This window comes from Juglans microcarpa x Juglans regia, chromosome 6S, assembly GCF_004785595.1.
Source record: "Juglans microcarpa x Juglans regia isolate MS1-56 chromosome 6S, Jm3101_v1.0, whole genome shotgun sequence".
NCBI classification, from domain to species: Eukaryota; Viridiplantae; Streptophyta; class Magnoliopsida; order Fagales; family Juglandaceae; genus Juglans; species Juglans microcarpa x Juglans regia.
In genome coordinates this window covers 1,024,393-1,043,821 of record NC_054605.1, presented here as the reverse complement: position 1 = coordinate 1,043,821, position 19,429 = coordinate 1,024,393, and the positions used below count along the sequence as shown (strand labels likewise).

Here is a 19,429-nt window from a genome sequence, read left to right as displayed (position 1 = left end):
AATTATTTAATATGAAAGATGATAAAAGCATGTTGGTATATAGTCTCTCTCTAATTTATTTATTTTGATAAGAAAAATTTTATTTATTATTTTTACATTACATATCAGATATAATTTTTTAATTTTTTTACTTTTTAAATTTGTGGTACATGAGTAGAATAAAATTAAATAAAATTAAAAATAATTAAACTATCTGGTGTCTGAAAATGATGACAAGTAAAAATCTTTAAACAAATTCGTACTTACTGGTCTGAGGTCACTCTCTCCCACCCGCACATCTTCAAATTCCCTCACGCTCTCGCCCCGCATGCGCACACTCTCCCTCTCTCTCGGCTCCCCGAAAAAAAGAAGATGGTAGACTTCGCTCGCGTGCAAAAAGAGCTTCAAGAATGCAGCAGAGACATAGAGGCATCTGGCATCACAGTCAGCCCCAAAGCCGACAATCTCGCCCGTCTCATCGGATCCATCCCTGGGCCCATCGGTACGCCCTACGAAGGCGGCACCTTCCAAATCGATATCTCACTCCCAGGTTTCCATATTCCTCCTTCTTGCCTTTCTCTCTCTTTGTTTTTTCTTTTCTCTCCAATTGTACATTTACTGTATTTCCTCTTGGGTTTTCTTTGTTGAGGTTTGGAGTTTAATTTGTCGTGCAAGCAAGATTTTCTGGTTGAGTTAGCTTTGAGGATTTGGGGGTTAAAGTGATTGAATTGTGTAGTTAGTGTGTGACTGTGTGGTATGAAAGTATTTCAGGTGTAAATTTATCAAATGTATTTCTTGTATTTGTTCCTTCAATATGTGGGTGTTTGGATGTGTGTCGAAGTCTCTAATGTGCAAATTTGTCGAATGCTTGCTGGATATTCGTTGTTTCAACGTGTTTATTTGTGGTTGTTTTAGTAAGTAAAGTTTAGGGAAGAAAATCGTATCGTGAAAATTTACGTTGTATCTATCATGGCTTTCTTTTTGCAGATGGGTACCCTTTTGCGCCTCCCAAGATGCGGTTTGCAACCAAAGTTTGGTAGGATTTGTTTTTTTCTTGATAAGTGGTAGGAAAATATTAATGTCGATTCGTATTAGTTTCTTCTTATTCCTAGGCGACAGAAGGCATTATATGCAAATTTTCTCAGACATGGTAGTTTGCTACTAATGTACAAGAAAAATTCGTCATTTTTACCCTTCAACACACATATTGATGTCTAAATATGTGTCTTTAAATAGAAGGACAAACATGATAAATCACATCATGGTATGGTGTGGGGATGATAAGTAGTATTTCTCATGTTACAAAGATGAGTTATGGGTATGTGATTAGGTGAAATGAACCATGCTTTTGGGTAACGGTACATCCCTATTTAGTTTTGCTCACTGTATCCACTATGAAACACAATGGCTACGAAAAGTAGGAAAGCAAAGCTTTCGATGTTTGAAGCTTTCTTTTGGACTTCACTGTTTAACATCAATACATAGAAATTTAAATGAGTTCAAGACATATAGTAAGAAGTCAAATTGGGATATCAGATTTTAATTACAGAATTTTATGTTTTATCCTACATAGAGCCTGTAGGTTAAAGCCATTTGTCAAATATTTGATTTAGCATGGGTACGAGGCCTTAATACTGGTAATAATATCTGCAAAAGAACGTTCTCCTGTGTGTTTTCAACATAAATTGCAGGAATCAACAGTTAAATGTATAAACAAGACTTAGTCTGTTTTTTTTTTTTTTTTTTTCAAGTTCTGTTAGTGGCTGAGAAATTTCTCTTCAAGTATGAAATAAGCTTTTACCATTACATTTTGATAATAAACAAGACAGATGTAAATGCTTTGTAATCAATTGACTAGACATTGTAGTTTTGTGGTCAAATTTCTAGTTAGGTGGGTTTTGGAGTCGAAGACATGATGCAAGGTGATGTTATCTTCTGCAACTTTTCTATTTCCTTTTCCATCGTTTCAGTTAGATATGATGCTGCTAGTTGGTTTCAGATGGGCTTGACATTAAAGTATTGAACTGTATAAACTGACAGACATTTTTCTTGGTGCAACTGGTCACCTAGTGGATTTTTAAATCTTATGATAACTATGAAGTTGAATGATTGTATGGATTTGGATCACAATGGAATAATTTAAATAAAGTATTCTGAGTTGCTCTACCCGTTTTGTAGTTTTAGCGATGATTCAATGGTAGACAATTATGTGATGCTCTATCCATGATAAAATGAGAGCATGAGGCCAGTGTTAAAGATTATTGACACTTGAGTGCTTTTTGTGTGTATATTTACCTATTTAAGGCACCCTAATATCAGCAGTCAAAGTGGAGCAATTTGCCTGGACATCTTGAAGGACCAATGGAGCCCAGCATTAACTTTGAAGACAGCCCTTTTGTCTGTACAAGCACTACTCTCAGCACCAGAACCTGACGACCCTCAGGATGCTGTTGTGGCAAAACAGGTCTTTATTTAGTTCAGTGCTTAGATGTGATTATGATAGTATCTTAGAGAGAATAAGGGACTCGCCTTTTGCTGTTAGTCTTGCTTGTATTCTTCGTGGTTCTGTTAGACTCATCTTATTCAATATTAGTGTCTACATGTGGACACTGCAGTATCTTAGAGAGTATCAAACTTTTGTCGCCACTGCTCGTTACTGGACGGAAACTTTTGCCAAGGCATCATCTCTTGGAGTGGAAGAAAAGGTATAGTGCTCTCTCTCTCTCTCTCTCTCTCTCCATTGGAAAGGCAGATAGATTTTTGAGTTAAGTCTTTCGTTATCTTTATGAAATGAAAAATATCATCTTGAATATCTGAGTTCTACTTTTTGTATTGGGCATGTTAGTACCTTACTCTATGCTATATGTTTCTTGAATTTGGCATTCGTAACCCATAGTACATATTAGCAATTTGGTAAACCACTGTGGGAATGGTGCAGGTGCAAAAGCTTGTGGAGATGGGCTTCACTGATGCTCTTGTGAGAAGTGCACTGGAAGCTACTGGTGGTGATGAAAACTTGGCTCTTGAAAAGCTTTGCTCCGGCTAGGGTTTGTACCAGCTGTTAACTTTACCACTCAGAATCTTATGGACCATCCACCATCAGATGCTGGGAATTTTACAAGACCGTTCTCTAATATGGAATACATACTTTTTTTTTTTTCTTTGATTAGTTTCTCGTGAACCTCCCCCTTTGGGAGGCTACATATCACTTCTTAAGATGTAACTGGACCATGATTTTATTGTCAAGCAATTTCTGTCATGAGGGTGAAGTTTGGAGTTGCCAAAAGGCCAAAACAGTCGATGTAGCTGAATAGTTCAAATTTGAAGAACTCTTTGCATTCATAACCTTGTTTTAATCAATTAAAGGCTTGTTGAGAACTTGGATTGAAATTGAATGGTGGCACTTGCCTTGAGTTAAAAAGGTTGGTGATTAAATGATGCTCTTGTAGGTAAGATTGAAGAGCAGAAAACCGTGCCATTGAAAGCAGAATGTCATGCATACCATCAACGGCATAATGCCTTTTTTTTTTTTATTATTGAAAATAACTGACTTCATTCAATAGAGCAAATGCTGAATACATGGAGGGTAATCCTTATTAAGTATACAGTCTTCTGAGCAATCAAGAGCAAACTTAACGGCATAATGTCTTTCAATCTTTTATATGTGCTGTATTTTTTTTTTTTTTCTTTTGATAACAAGGAAACTGTTTTATTGATCATCAAAGCAATTACATCATAGAATCAGACCCAATAATTTGTGAGATACAATCAGGAAAAGAATCCCACCAAATTATCAAATCATGTAGATTCCATGCAAATCCTGCCAAATTATGGACTACTTCATTAGCCATACGCCCTCTGTGTTGGACAATACACTTCGGAAGCATTTGCATCATGTTTTTGATCTCATAAGCCTTATTTCCCCATAGAGACATTGAGGTGCCATCTCTAGTCAATTCCTACACCACAAGAAGTGAGCATCTCTCTACTTGCAACTCAGCTATACCCAAGGGAATGCACATTTGTAAACCTCGCAAAATAGCAATAAGTTCAATTTCCATAGGATCCTGCACTTCATGTACTAGTTTGCTAGTAGAGAAAATAACCTTCCCATGTTCATCTCTTAAAACCATCCCCACACCTGATCAGCACTGATCATGGAAAAGAGCTCCATCTATATTCAATTTCAGAACCCTTGAAGGTGGTGGCAGCCAACAACAATGAGCTTTCATCCATTTTTTCTATTCTTTTGCAGCAATTTTATGCTTATGATGTAATGATAATGCATGATCAACAACCTGCTCAGGTGAAAGAACATTATCTTCATAAAGTTTCTAGTTTCTCCTATACCACATACCCCAAGCCATAAGAAACAACTTCTTTATCTCTCCAATATTTCCGCTACTCAGCATAGTTAATGCAATTTGAACAAAATCCATCCTGACATCAATTTCTTTTAAGAAACTGAAATGGTGATACCAGAAATCCTTGATAAAGGGACAATAAACAAATGCATGGCTCATATCCTCCTCCTCATTACACCAATGACACTTTGCCTCCTCGAGTACCTTTCTGTTCCTTAAATTCTGAAGTGTTAGGAGTCCATTTTTGCACACCCTCCAAGCAAACACTTTCACTCTATTTGGTACATTCATCTTCCATATTTTCTTCCATACCTTCCTCTACTCTTCAGCACTTGAAGCCTCACCAGTCTGCCTAACATGGCCAAAGGATTGAAAAAAACGATATGCACTCTTTACACTAAAAGCCCCACTCTTTTTATGCTCCCATACAAGACTATCTGGTCTACTCTATGAAGTTAGCATCATATTGGGAACCTCAATTGCCTCTCTAGGTGGTAAGATTCTTCTAATTCTCTCACCATTTTATATTTTCATCAATCAGACTTGCCACTGTTGAATTCATCTATGTTATAGTTACAATAGCTGGAGCTGCCATCAGTCTATGATTTGGCAGCCAAAAATCTATCCAAATATTAATTGATTTCCCTTCCCCCACTCTTTATCTGCATCCTTGCAACAGACTGTTCTTAGCCTCCCATATGCCTCTTCAAGCATGGGAAGGTGCTACACCTAATGTAGGATCAATGAAGCTAGTATTTGCGAAATACCTAACCTTAAAAATTTTGTGTAGCAGTGTAGTCTCATCTTTTAAAATCGTTCATCCCTGCTTTGCTAAGAGAGCCAAGTTGAAAATCTGTAAGTTTTTAAAACCCATCCCTCCATTTGATTTAGATTCACACATGTTTTTCCAGAAAATGCTTCTCATCAGCTACTATTCACTACCCCATACCCCACACCCCACACTTTATGAAAAATACCTCAATATCATATGAAAAACACACCCACACCCTATGAAAAAGCTATAAGTTTGGGGTGTGAGAGTGAATAGTGGTTGATGAATAGTAAATCCCACTTTTCCAACTCACCCACCTTATCTTATTCTCTTCCTTCTTTTGACCCTACCAAAATTTAGCCATCATGCTTTCCAACTTAGAACATATTGAAGCAGGAAGTTTAAAATAGCTCATTGTGTAAGTTGGGATAGAAAGTGTCACTGCCTTAATAAGAATTTCCTTACCTCTCAAGATAACAACTTCTCCTTCCAACCTTGGAGTTTATTCCATACTTTATTCTTCAGTTCAGAAAATGCTTGGTATTTCCCTCTACCAATCATAGGTGGAAGTCCCAAGTACTTATTATATTGTTGGTAGTGCTGGACTCTCCAAAATTGCATTATCTTCGCTTGTTTATTGGTATGAACATTCTTGCTAAACACCATGGAGGTCTTATCTCGATTTACTTTCTGTCCAAAGGAGTTTTCATAAATCTCCACTTGAAGAAGAATATTCAAGTTGGTCTACAAATTGGCCCTACAAAATAGCACACTGTTATCTACAAATAATAAGTGGTTTAGCTTTAGTGCTCCCTTACAAACATGAATCCCATCAATCTGGTTGTGCCTCTTAGCTTGATTAAGGAGTGAGATCAAACCCTCAATGCATAAGAGAAAGAGGTATGGGGAGATAGGATCCCCTTGTCTCAACTCTCGAGTTGGATAAAAAGTCCATTAGGCTCACCATTCACCAATATTTAAAAGGACATTGACTTTACACACTGCATCACCAACCTCAACCATTTCTTTTCAAACCCCATCTTAATCATCATTGTCTCAAGAAAGCCCCACTCTATTCTGTCATATGCCTTACTCATGTCTAGCTTTAATGACATGAAGCCTTTGTTCCCATCTCTTTTTCTCCTCAGAAAATAGACCGACTCATAGGCAACCAGAACATTATCAGTAATCATTCTTCCAGGCACAAAAGCACTTTGTGAAAGAAAAATCAAGCTTGGTAAGATACATTTGAGTCTATTTGCAAGTATCTTGAAAACCAACTTGTAAATAACATTACAAAGGCTTATTAGCCTATAATCATAAACAAATTCAGGCTCTTTCTTTTCGGAAATCAGAGTAATATAAGTGTGATTTAATTTAGTAGGAATCTGACTACTGTTAAGAGCTTGTAAAACTGCATCTGAAACATCTTTTCCTACTACAGACCAATATTTTTTATAGAATAAAGGGGCCATACCATCAGGCCCTGGGCCTTTGTAGGATTCATCGCTTTCAGAGCCACTTCAACCTCTTCTGCTGTAAACACCTGGTCAAATCTTTCTTGCATATCTGTAGTAGTTCTTCCAACAAGCCCTTCTAAGAACTCCATATTACTAGTCTCATCAGAAACCTTGAAGAGAGTTTTGAAATAATCAAGAATTACAGCATCCCTCCCTTCCTCCACTTGCCACCTCCCTTCTGAATTTCTAACACCTTTAATCAAGTTCTTTTTCTTTCTTTGTGTTGCTTTGTTGTGAAAGAACCTGGTATTTTTGTCCTCTTCTGCCAACCACAGTGCCTTTGATCCTTGTCTCCACATAATTTCTCCTCTTTCTAACCACTTATGCACCTTTGCTCTAACTTTTCAAATATCCTTCCTATTGTGACACAATGGATCTGAATTATGGAGTAACGGGAGCTGCAATTTAGCCTTATTTAAATTCTTCTGCACATGACCAAAATTAATCTTATTCCACACTTACAGCTTCTCTCCACATCTCTGAATTTTCCTCATCACAATGCTCATCTCTTTGGTACCCATAACACCCTTCCAAGCCTATTCAATAACTCTTTTACAATATGTTGCATCCACCCACATTGCCTCAAATTTAAATAGTCTTCTCCATGTCTTTTGTTTCATGTCATCTTGTATCTTCAATATAATAGGCACATGATCAGAATGAGCAACTACTCCATGAAGTACACTTGCCATAGAATAGAGAGAATGCCATTTCAATTTTTTTAAAAATCTGTCCAATCTCTCACTATTCAATTGATTTGGCTCCCTATTATTACACCAAGTGAATGGATTACCACTAAATCCCAAATCATTCAGTTCACACTTCTCCACAACATCTCTGAAATCCTGCATTTGTCTATCTGATTTGGCCCTCCCTCCACATTTTTCATTATTACTCAGAATTTCATTAAGTCCCTCATTAGAAACCAACCTTGATCACTTGGCACTTTAAGAGATCTAATAAGAGCCCATGATTCATGTCACCTATTGGCATTAGGCTAACCATACAGACCAGTAAGAAACTAAGGTTCCACATCTCCAACTTCCTCTTTAACTTGAGCATGTATATGAGACTTAGAAAAATTCATTATATCAACTTGAATGTTCTTCTTCCAGAAAAGAGCAATGCCACCACTTCTTCCCTCACTACTCACTATCAAACGATTTTCAAAACCCATTCTAAACTTCAACTTCTCCATAACTTTAACATTCTTGTTTCTTGCAGGAACATGACCTTGGGAACCTCCTTTGTGACTAAGTCACAAAGTACACGAATTCCCTGTGGGTTCCCAAGCCCATGGGAATTCCAGCTTAAGAAAATCATTAATTCTGGAAGGGCTGCTAAACAACCTCTGACAATCCCAAAAGCTTATTACCCTCCCTCTCAGTCTCCTCGACATTATCACCACTAACAGCCATAGGATACTCTAAGAGAGTTCTACCCTTTTTAGTACCAGATTGTTTCAAGGTGAAACAATTATCTTCCTCCATAGCATGTTTGTTACTTGAACATTCTAGTTGGGAAACAGAACTATTACTTGGTGCTCTAGCTTATTTTTTCCGTGTACTGCGTGTCTATCTCCCTTGCCTGAGTTTGGAAAGTTGATGGGCCTGTTTTTCATGGACTAGATTGCCCATAGAATACCCAAAACTTTATTGGCCCTCAGTACCCCCTTTACTTTCCATGTGAGCCACAGTTTCCTTCTGTATCCCATGGTCTATATTAGGAAAATCAGGATCAATAAAATCCTCCCTTATAGCCGTTACTAATTGATTCTTTCCTTGTATGCAGATTCATTCTCCAGAGACTTCCATTGTTGTATTTCCTTTATGATGCATATCATCCTCTTTATCACCCCCTGAGCATTAGTCTAAACTCTCGTGTCCATCATCATTGTGAATTGAAGTCAGATGTATGTTACTCACAAGAGTCTCAATGACCTCAGCACCACATGTCACCTCCACATTCTGGTCTATCTCCAACTATCTACCCTTAGCCATCATATTGAAACTCCCCTTTTGGTAGTCACGATTTCTTCTACCTCCTGGTTCTACATGGAGCCAAGTTCCAAATTGCTTTTGAGCTTCATTAGACTGAGACGATTGTTGATAATTCATACCATCATGTATGATTTTACCACACAGAAAACAGAACCTCGATAGCTTTTCATATTGCAATGACCAATGTCTTCATGCCATGCAAAATAATCATCCTTCCTCTCGTGAGCAGCTTCTTCAAATCCAACAAAACTTTAACCCTCAGAAAGTCGCCCCACCTTATATCATCTTCATCAACTTCCACATCTTCCACAATCCTTAATGTGCTTCCCAACATTTCTCCACATTCCCGACTCAGCTCTATCAATGGCAAATTGTGGAATTGCACCCATAGAGCCGTTGTGTCAAACTTCATGTCATTTAGAGAAGTAAAACCATCAAAATGATTTATCACAAACATATGTCCATCAAAAAATCAAGGTCTGCCATTCTCCACTCTATGTTTATCAGCATGGTTTGCAAACATAATGATAAACACGCTTTTCCCTGCTTCCTTGAAATTGGTTTGCTTGCTTAAACGACAAACCTTTGCCATCGTTGCCTCCACTATATTCTTCTTAACCTGACGTTTAGACCAAATCTTGCCTATCAAACTCCCATCTCCTTTTTGTTGATCCTCGGGAATTGCTGCACCCTCAATCTCAATGGCGACATCTTCATTCTCACTCAATATGAGGTTCCCCACTAGTTCCTGTAAATTCATCATAAGAAACCAACCACCTCTACTATGACATAGAGACTGAAGACGCCACGCCTATTCTCTCTCGAGGGGCTTGGAGAGGAGACTCTTTCTTTTACTATAAGTGTTGTATTGATCGTATTAATGATTCAACAGCAGAATGTCATTATGATTCAATACAACACATACAAAATATCTCTATATCTAATCTTTTAATATATATATATATATATATTCTTTAATTTGAAGAAATCCGATTCTTTTATGGAGTAAGCATTAAATTAGTTAAGGTGTCAACACAACGTTTGACCGAAGCATTGATTTCATTGTAGCCAAGTAAATAGTGTAATGTTGTACCTTGTTGGGTCATTGAGAGCCGCCCATATGCCATCTCGCCAGCAAGACTTATTGTAAAAGCAACAACTTTGAAAGTTTCGGCTCTAGTACTTGTAGAAGGTGTTTAGTCAATAAAGAAATTTTATAAAATGAAGTTTATAAATTGATGTGATCTAATTATATGGTGCGTCAAATTATAATTTTTTTTTATTGTGAAATAGATTTGACATATTATACTAATATATGTCAATTTTTTTTGTAGGATTTATAAATTAGTGGGTTGGGCAAAATAGCTAACTATGCAAAAATAAATAAAAATAAAAACTAAAAAAGCGCTTTGCCGACAAACTGTGGTAGCCACAAGCATGGAGCAGAAAAACCAAAAACGAAACAAGTGTTTTTAAGAACCACATTTGGAAGTGAAGTGTCAGATGGAGAGTGGTTGTTACTTGTGTGGATAGCACACCACTCAACTCAACACTAGTCCAAGTCATGTCCTTTTTCATTAATTTGCGAGGTGGTTTTGTGAAGTTGTGATAGATAGCTAAGGGAAATCAATCGAAAAAATTTAAGGTGGGAATGATGGGAAAATGCTGCTCACACTCTGAGGATGATGAAGTGCTGGTAGGACTGGTCTTGGCTTTCTTCTTGGCGATGGCTTTCTTTCTCATCTGTCAGCCTCCTCCTCCAAGGAGAGTCACTCTCTACCAATATTGCTCCTAATTTCTATATATATATATATATATATATAAATATTGCAGTACTCCATGCAGCTTGTTTAAATGATGCATGCACTATATATATAATAATATTTTCTTGTATTTATTGCGTACATTTGAGACTAATTGCTTGCAGTCAATAAAATGGAAGATGCTTAATTGATCAGTACTTTGTATTTCCACATTTGGAGTATATATTAATGCGTAGGTCCGTATGGTACGTACTTAATTTCTTTTTCTTTAATTTCCCTTCCGGACCATATTCTTATGAATTTTCTAGGTTGGATTTAATGTCGAATTTTCTACGTACATAATAATTATCTATAATTATAAAAAACGATTATATATACACATATATAGATCCAAACGATCCGTTATCAGTACGCTAAGCCATGCAGATCTATTATTCAATTTTTCTGTGGGATGCTTAATTAATTAATTATATATATATATATATATATATATATATATATATATGTTAGCCATTGAAGAAAGAGCTTGCTCGATCGTTTATATCGAGTTTTAAGGTGGATATGCGAAAATCCACCTTAATTGTGAGCTAGCTAGCTACGTACGGGCAAACCTGATCCACTCGAACCAGTCATTCTTGACCCCAATTATTTGTATGTATGTATCTTAGTATCTATATGTAGAGAGATAGATCTAGAGAGAGAAGAAAGGGAGAGAGAGAGAGAGAGCAAAGCCATGACAGGCAATATTGATCATCAATTGACTCGACCAAAGAAGTTAATGCAACATTTACAATTTAATTAAACCTTCATATATAATGACAACAAATTAAGCAGTTTTTGTATAAAACTGTAGTTATGTCCCTGGAAATAGACGAATGCCACGCTCTGCAAGAGACAAGAATATGTAATAAACCCCGCTAACTTAGGTTTGACCTAAGTCAACTGGTGGAACTGGAGAAGTACTTCCATGATGGGCAAGCTAAGGGGCTCATGTTATGTAGTCGTTTAGTATTTTAGCATGTGTTCGTAGATGGGCCAGAAGTGTATTCCTTGGGCCGTTTAGTGTTATAGTCTGCTTCACGTCTTTGGAATGATTACTTTGTTGAGCCAATATATCCGCCCAATGTTTTTAGGAGAAGGTTCCGAATGGATCATGATCTATTTGTATGCATCTATTCTGCAGTTGAAGCTCATAATGATTACTTTTTCAAAAAAAGAGACGCCAGTGGAAGGCTCGGATTGTCTTCCCTTCAGAAGATAACTGTAGCAATTAAGATACTCGCATATGGGGTAACAACAGATCTTATGGATGAGAAAAGTACAACACAATCACTAGACCATCACTTTAACAAAACCTAAAATCTAAAATTCATACAATAAATGTATGGCACAATCGCTGGACAGCCACTAAAATCAGCAAAATCACAACCAACATGAGCAAAAATCAGCACACAATGAAGTAAGATAAAAGAGAAATGAAGAAATTTTAGATAGAGAGCCTCAGAAAGGCACTCTAGAGAAAAATTGAAGATCCTCTCTCAGGCTCGTAGGGACACCTTCAATGTCGATTCTTGATGCAACTGATTGTCCTAGCTGTCATTTGGTTCTTGATCCATGTCGAGAGAGTTGAAATCGCAAAATGGAGAAGAAAACAAGCAATGAAACAAAAAAAAGGGAGAGAGAGAGAGAAAGGTAGTGTCAAGCCAAGCACTACGAGAGAAAGGAAGAGAAAATGAGAGAAAAGAAGAGAAAGGAGAAAAAAGAGAGAAAGCCAGAATACTGTTGTTGCCATTCAAGAGGGAAAAATGGTTCGGATGATTATTTTGCAATAAAATACATATTTGGTCTGTGAACTGTGCCATGCCAAATATGGGGACAACTATCCTATGTCACATAAACGTAGGGGCGCTTTTGGTGTAGAACCTAGTCGTCTTCTCCTTCATTGTTAATGAGTTTATTGGTCAACGACGTGGGTACCATGAAAGGTTTCCTCCCCTTATGCTAGTCTTCGGCTTCTTCTGTGTCGTTGTACCCTAGCTTCTTTGCTAGATTCTGCAATGTCAATTTCCATTGTAACCCCTCCTTTGCATTCTCCCTAGAACTCTCGTTCCTGAGCCAATCGTCTATTTTGTGTGGTCTCATCGGTCCGGTGAACAATACCTTCATGATAGTCCAAGACTTCGTTGCGATGTCGTGCAATTAGGTCCATTGCTCATTGATGTCCTTCCTCAACTTGTCGTTGTTCTTCTAACAACCTCGATGCTTCATGCCTATCCTCTACTTGATCACTTTTGTTGGTGGAATTTCCTTTCGTGTAGTCCTCTTTGCCCTAACAATAGCAATATCTTACAGAGTCTCTAAGAGTAGCACAACTAAGTCGAATGGGTTTGGGGGTTATTTATAGCCGCGTATCGCCAGTCAAATGGCATAAATGCCCTCATTAAAGTTCATGATTGCCCCACTTATTATGGCTCGAATAAATAGGGAAATTGTTCCCTCGTGACCTTTTCACTTTCCCACATGAACTCTTGGGCTTTTGGGCTTCCCCACAACACCTTTACCATGGGTATTCTTTTGAACTGTCACCTTTGTTCCTTCAGTCAATAATTTGTACTGGAATTTTTTCATAACTAGGATTCAGTTGTAATTGAATCTTACTTGGGCTACATATTTGGAGTTCCTAATTCACAAAAGTTTTATTTAAAGAGGAGACGTGCAATACGTCATGGACCTCTCTATGTGCCTCTAGGCCCAACTTCTCCATCACTAGTAAGGAGGCCCAACTTACCTTGGGCTCAATTTCCATTCTTCCCAAATCTTTTTACGTCGTTCATGAGTGACACCTTAATATACACCCAATCGCCTTCCTTGAAGGTCAAGTCTCTTCTCCTCGTGTCAGCATAACTTTGTGTTGTCTCCATCTTTTCTTGTATAACCTTGACTTGACCTTTCATCTCTTGGATTAGCTCTGACCCAATGAGCTTGCCCTCTCCAATCTCATCCTGGCATAAAGGCAATCTATACTTCCTTCCACATAGAGCTTGATGAGGTGTGATTTGAATCATCCCCTGATAGATGTTGTTGTATGCAAATTCAATGAGGGGTATGTGATTCTCCCAAGTGCCATTGAATTTCGAAGTATACGCCCTCAATAGGTCTTCGACTATCTAGATGGCCTGCTCCAATTAACCATCTGCCTGTAAGTGATATGCACTACTGAACTTCAATTTGATATCCATCAACGCTTGCAAACTCTTCCAAAAATGGGAAGTAAACCTTGGATCTTGATCTGACACTATAGTCTTAGGCATTCCATGTAGTCTGACTATTTCCTTAATGTATAGTCAATTCAACTTTCTTAGAGAATCTGTGTTAGTAATTGGAAGAAAATGGGTTTATTGTAAGATCTACAAAATCATAAAAATTTTAAGTTAAATAATTAAAGCATTAAAAATATTTAAATAATCATTTAAAAGTATCAAGTTACCCGATTCATGCCTATAGCTCTCGACATCAACAGTATCTAGTCCAATGCATTTCACTTAGCCAATTCTGTGTGCAAACGAGGGTTTCCACAGTGGTCTGTGCCAACGAACTCCAATAAGTATCCAACACATAACCTCTGGTGCTAAACGCCGACTCAGAGGCAACCGCAATGATAGAAATGGCTAGCACATCTCGGGCTATTTGGGAAAGGACTGGAAACTTGGTAGAATTAACCTGCTACCAAGTTAATAAATGAAATGCATCACTAGGTGCCTCGAGATCTTCCATAAAATAACGCTCAACCTCAGACCTACACTAGATAATATTCCTCGATGTACATCTTTGATGATACCGTCGCACCAAAATAGATGAACTCTGTTCATGTGTGTCATCTAAGGATGATGTAGAGCTAGTCGAGCGTGAGGAGCTACCACCTTCAGTTGAAGACTGATCACTATTGTCGTAGTAGTTATATAAGTCATCAATATCACTTTTTAGCTTTCTAATAAACTCATCAGCCTTCTCATCCCCAAGGATGTCCCTAATCTAAAATTCTATAATAACCAACTTATATAGGGGTCAAGGACCACAACCACAAATAATAATCTATTATCTTCTCAATATTCCCCCAATATCTATCATATTTAGATTTCATCCTCATAGTCATAGCATTCAACAATCTCACAGTGTCAACACAACTTTGTTGCAAGTGGTCATAAAACTCCGAGAGCTCGTTGAAGTATAAGTTTGCAGTAGTATATTTGGAACGAGATATCTGCAAAGTTATGTCATAAAATAACTTCAAAATTGAACAAAATACCTCACATTGGCCCAATCAACTATGTCTTGTGCACCGAGCCCCTTTCTCCCCCTATTAACTCCAGCAAAGCATACCTCAGGCCCCCATCCTTGACCTCCATCTGCTCGAACACTCTTTGTTCTGCACACATCTGCTCGAACGCTCTTTGTTCAGCTATTTCCTTAAACTTGCCAAGATTTTAGGGAGAAGCCCTCACATATCTCACAAGGTTGCGGACTTTGGTAATGGAATCATCAACTTTCCTTCAACCTTTCAGCAACTATGAGGTTGATGATATGAGCATAGCATCGAACATGGATAAACTCGTGCTCACAAATGATATCTTCTTTTACCGTCGTATTCCGCTTGAACCAATCAATTGTAGTGTCATTGGCACTAGCATTGTCAACTATGATATAAATCACTTTTCAACTTTGCTAATCCTTTATATAATCATCCATCTCTGCCTCAATGGATGAACCCTTGTGATTAGCAATTTCTTTGAAGCCAGTAATCCGCTTGTGCAACGTCCACTCACTGTCAATAAAGTGGACTATGATACACATGTAGCTGACATTCTGTATGAACGTCCATGTATCAGTCGTAAATGATACTCTCTGACCAGTGGTAATAAACATCTCCTTCATATCTGCCTTCTCCTTAGCATGCCTCTTCAAAAAATCTCACATCACCATATATCGTGAATGTATGAGAAATTGTGGCTCAAGAGTGTTTAGAAATTTACAGAAGCTTTTTTTGTCAACTGTGGTAAAAAGCATCTCATCACAGATGATCATCTCCACAAGAAATTTCCTCAACATCTTCTCACTGTATTGAGGAATTGACAATTTCTTAATCTATGTACCATCAGTGGCTGTAGAAGTTTCATTACTGAACTTGGTCTAATCAATGGCCAATAACCCCTTGTGTATCTTATACCGCTGACAACCATTAAGAGGTTCTATAAATACAAAAGTGCCTTGCTTCTTTAAATGACAACCACAAAGTTGTCCACAATAGTGGCATCTTGCCTACGGGTTCTCACGATCACCAGAAATTTTGGTGAAATGTTCCCATATCCACGATTATGTATGTTTTACTTCTCTGCTAGATATATAATATATTGCAACAAACATACATAGATAGATACAAAAGTGCAATACTATTTATTTTAAATTAATCTCACATGTTACAATTTAAATATCTTAATATGCCAACCATTACATTAAATATACAAAAGAGCAATGCAATTACATAGCACAAAATGAATTGTCACATTAAATTTTATTGTTGATCAGTGCACCTTAATCCTCAACCGCTATAAAATCCACCTATAGATATATATATATATATATATATATATATATATATTGTATAAATTTACTTGAACTAGATGCACACTTTTCAGAACTAAAATATTTTCTTTCCATATATGCACCCTAAAACCAAGTGGTCAAAACTAGTATTTTCTGGAAGATGTAGTGATTGTTGGAGAGGTTGCAAACTTTGTGGCTTATGTCTATTCTCCAACAGTTCTAGTGACCCCACTTGGTGCCCTATGTATAATTATCAGGTAAATGCAATTACTTTGAGCTTTTCTTGTATATGGGTAGTTCCTTATGAAAACCTATTATAAAATCCGCCTTATAACTAAAATATTTTTTGTGCAGTGCGGTTTTGGCTCATTTCATGTTGAGAGAACGTTTGTAGAAAATGGGTATTGTTGGATGTGTATCCTATGTTGTGGGATCGGTTGTAATTGTAATCCATGCACCTCAGGAGCATACTCCCACTTCTATACAAGAAATCTGGACACTGGCTATGCAACCAGGTATATGGGAATGTGTGTTTGGGGTTTGGAGTCCTTTTTTCTACATCTGAAGTTATTTGTGATTAAGTTTTTCCTCTCTCAAAGTTACTAAACTTTCCTTCCTCTATCAAAAGCCTTAATTTTCCTTATATATGTTGCTGCTACCCTCTCAATAGTGTTGGCCTTGATTTTGCATTTTGAACCTCGCTATGGGCAGGAAAATATACTGATCTTCTTGGGAATTTGTTCTTTAATGGGCACACTTACGGTAATTTACATTTTCTAAAATTTATTATCTACACATGGGCACCATGTCATCAAGGCTATAGCTTTTTGATTTCAGTGTAATACTAACACAATCTAGGTGCTTATCCTCAAACCTTCCTTTGCTGCGATTTAGGTTGTGAGCATAAAGGCCATTGGAATTGCAATTAAGCTTACACTGGTGGGCGTAAGTTAAATGGCTTATCCTCATACTTGGTTTTTTCTCACTGTTGCGATGATATGTGTCGTTACACAGTTAAATTACCTGAACAAGGTGAGTGCAACGTTATTATTTTTGGCACTGGTACAATTGGTCCGTTGTATTTCTGTCTTAACTGTAAAAGCCAATGTCGTTTCTTTTAGACTAGCTGATCATCTTCTGCTATGAATCTATCTGCTATCTAGTGTTCATGCTATAGTTATTTGGCATGCGAACTATCAAGTGTAAGATTTTCCAAATCCAAATTGATTATATACTTTCCCTTGAAGAAGCCATGAATATTACTCTTATTTTGTAATTTTCTAGAATGAGTTTTGGAAGTTTGGGTTGACTTCATGAATACTACTGCTGGTGCTTTGTTCTTTTATTGTTGAATACAAAAGTCTTGCATTGAGAATACACAGATTCTAGCCTTATCCATACTTGAATGTCGATATAATGCGCTACATCCATCTAGCAACAATCATAAATATGGAATTGTAACAGAGTGTATAAATTTTCAGTTATTGAAATTTAATGGACAGAAAGTGTAAGTTGGCCTGATGCAACTGTATGACCTTAAACAACAAAATCACATGTATCATTAAATTAGGTTTACAGTGAATTTATGGCAACAAAATTCCCAAAATTTAGGAACCCAAAATTTTGAATTCATCACAAATTAATCTTCCATACCAATTAAGAATCAAACAAATGAAGGTGGTAATATACTTACGGTGGGGTTGTGCTCACAGCGATGGCAAATGACAAACGGCGCGGAACGACGTAAGGGAGGAGAGAAATATAGAGAGAACAGAGAAGTCATGAAAGAGTGAGGGGGGAGAAGGGGGGGTCTTGCGTTTTGGACCCCGTGTGAAGAAAACGACGTAGTTCCACTTGATTTTTCTTTTTAAAAAAAATCAGATTTTAGAGCTTATTGGGCTCTGGACTCCAACTCTGACGTACAATTTCGGAGAAGTTCTGAATTTCATCTACTTTGACTCCGTCTAAGGGCCAGAGGATTTGCACAACCCTACTCACAACTGGTGCAGATACCTGTGTTGTGATGACGTAATCAGTAGGGACACACATCTCAAGGGAAACCGTGTAGTACCCATATGGTCATTTTTATTAATCATAATTAATTGTTGAAAAAGATTGCAAGTTCATGTATTTTACGTTCATGTTCATGTTATTTTACATCAATATGTATTATTGATGGTGCAACTAGTGATGCCCATTCTTGTATTAATGCTATTGATTGTAATTGAATGTAACTGTGATTGTTATTGCATGACTAATCTTATATGTTTATTGTATGAAATAGTTCTTACTAAGTATTCGGCTATGTGTTTGTCTATGTGTGAGAAGTCAGTAGTGTAAATCTATACTCATGGTATGTAACGGTGTCGTACTTGGCCATACCTAATAGTTGGGATGAGGGATCCCCCGGCGTATCAAGTGGTGGTGTCCTCGAGTTGGTTGGCCTGGAAGAGCAGCATCCCTAGTGCAACAAGTTTCTCTGTGTGAGAGGCCCGTGTGGCGAATGAATACATGTGAGGCAAATGTTTGTTTGTATGGTTAAAATTTATGTGGTGGGAGATTTTTACTGGGCTGAAATAGGCCGAATATTGGTTTTTACTGGTTTTATACAACAAGAGGATGGATTAATCCTCGCCATGATAATACTAATGTGTTTTTATCAATTTTGCATATAGAAAATGCAACATCCCGAGAGGGTGATTCCCCGTCGTGCCTATATATATATAAATATACATATATATATACACGTTTTAACTAAGAAGGTGATTTCTCGATAGGTTTTGAAGATGCACGTAGCTATAAGAGTAAGGGTGATTCCTCTCCTCACATATACCTATCCGTCTAGCATTTACATGAAAAGCTTTCATAGCATCTTCGGTAGCATTATCCCTCATTAGCAGTCTTGTCATAACTGCCTAACTTGTCTATGGTTTCATTCTCATGACCATAGACTTTGATGCAGGTTCTGACCATGGTATGATGCCCGAGGAAGAAGAGTCAATCCCACTTGAATCCTAATTATGGAGATGAGATCCCGCCTTAGCATCAGTACCTAACATAGCTACCTTACACCTCCCACTAGGATGTCTAGTAATGAGTCTAGTGACTCTTTGTAATCAGTCCGTCATTTCGTGGTGACTAATCTTCTGTACTTTGGATAATGTAATATTTTGAGGATTTAATGAAGGGAAATAAGCCTCTTTTTCATAAAGTTTAGTATTCTGGTACTTAACTGTAAACGTTGTTACCGCAACATGTTCTGCTTAAATTTCACTACGATTTTACAAGCTAAATATCTTACATATGTACTTCCCTCTAAAAAATTACATACTTATCCATGCCCTCATGGGTGTTGACTGATTGTCTAGCATCTTTGGCACCATAGATCCTCGCCTAGACTTTCATGAAGTGGGGTTAAAGTGAGGGTTTA

At 37.4% G+C, this 19,429-nt stretch overlaps 1 protein-coding gene and 1 pseudogene across 2 annotated transcripts; both read left to right on the top strand.

The window, feature by feature from the left end:
* Positions 1-229: 229 nt before the first annotated feature.
* LOC121237803 (ubiquitin-conjugating enzyme E2 27-like) lies at positions 230-3,321 on the top strand. Of its 2 annotated transcripts, none has more exons than XM_041134682.1 (5): positions 230-529; positions 967-1,015; positions 2,302-2,443; positions 2,595-2,684; positions 2,918-3,321. In XM_041134682.1, the coding sequence occupies exons 1-5, from the start codon at positions 352-354 to the stop codon at positions 3,023-3,025; spliced, it is 567 nt and encodes a 188-aa protein (XP_040990616.1). In that variant the 5' UTR covers positions 230-351; the 3' UTR covers positions 3,026-3,321. The 2 variants fall into 2 exon arrangements, with proteins under 2 accessions (XP_040990616.1, XP_040990615.1); XM_041134681.1 differs by having other exon boundaries at positions 2,284-2,443.
* An 11,607-nt stretch (positions 3,322-14,928) lies between these two features.
* On the top strand, positions 14,929-17,145 carry LOC121237704 (annotated as a pseudogene).
* The last annotated feature ends 2,284 nt before the right edge of the window (positions 17,146-19,429 follow it).

Coding starts and splice junctions, on each gene's coding strand:
- LOC121237803 (XM_041134681.1), top strand. CDS start 352: ATGGTAGACTTCGCTCGCGTGCAAAAAGAGCTTCAAGAATGCAGCAGA. Junction 530..966: donor AATCGATATCTCACTCCCAG/GTTTCCATATTC, acceptor TTCTTTTTGCAG/ATGGGTACCCTTTTGCGCCT. Junction 1,016..2,283: donor CGGTTTGCAACCAAAGTTTG/GTAGGATTTGTT, acceptor TACCTATTTAAG/GCACCCTAATATCAGCAGTC.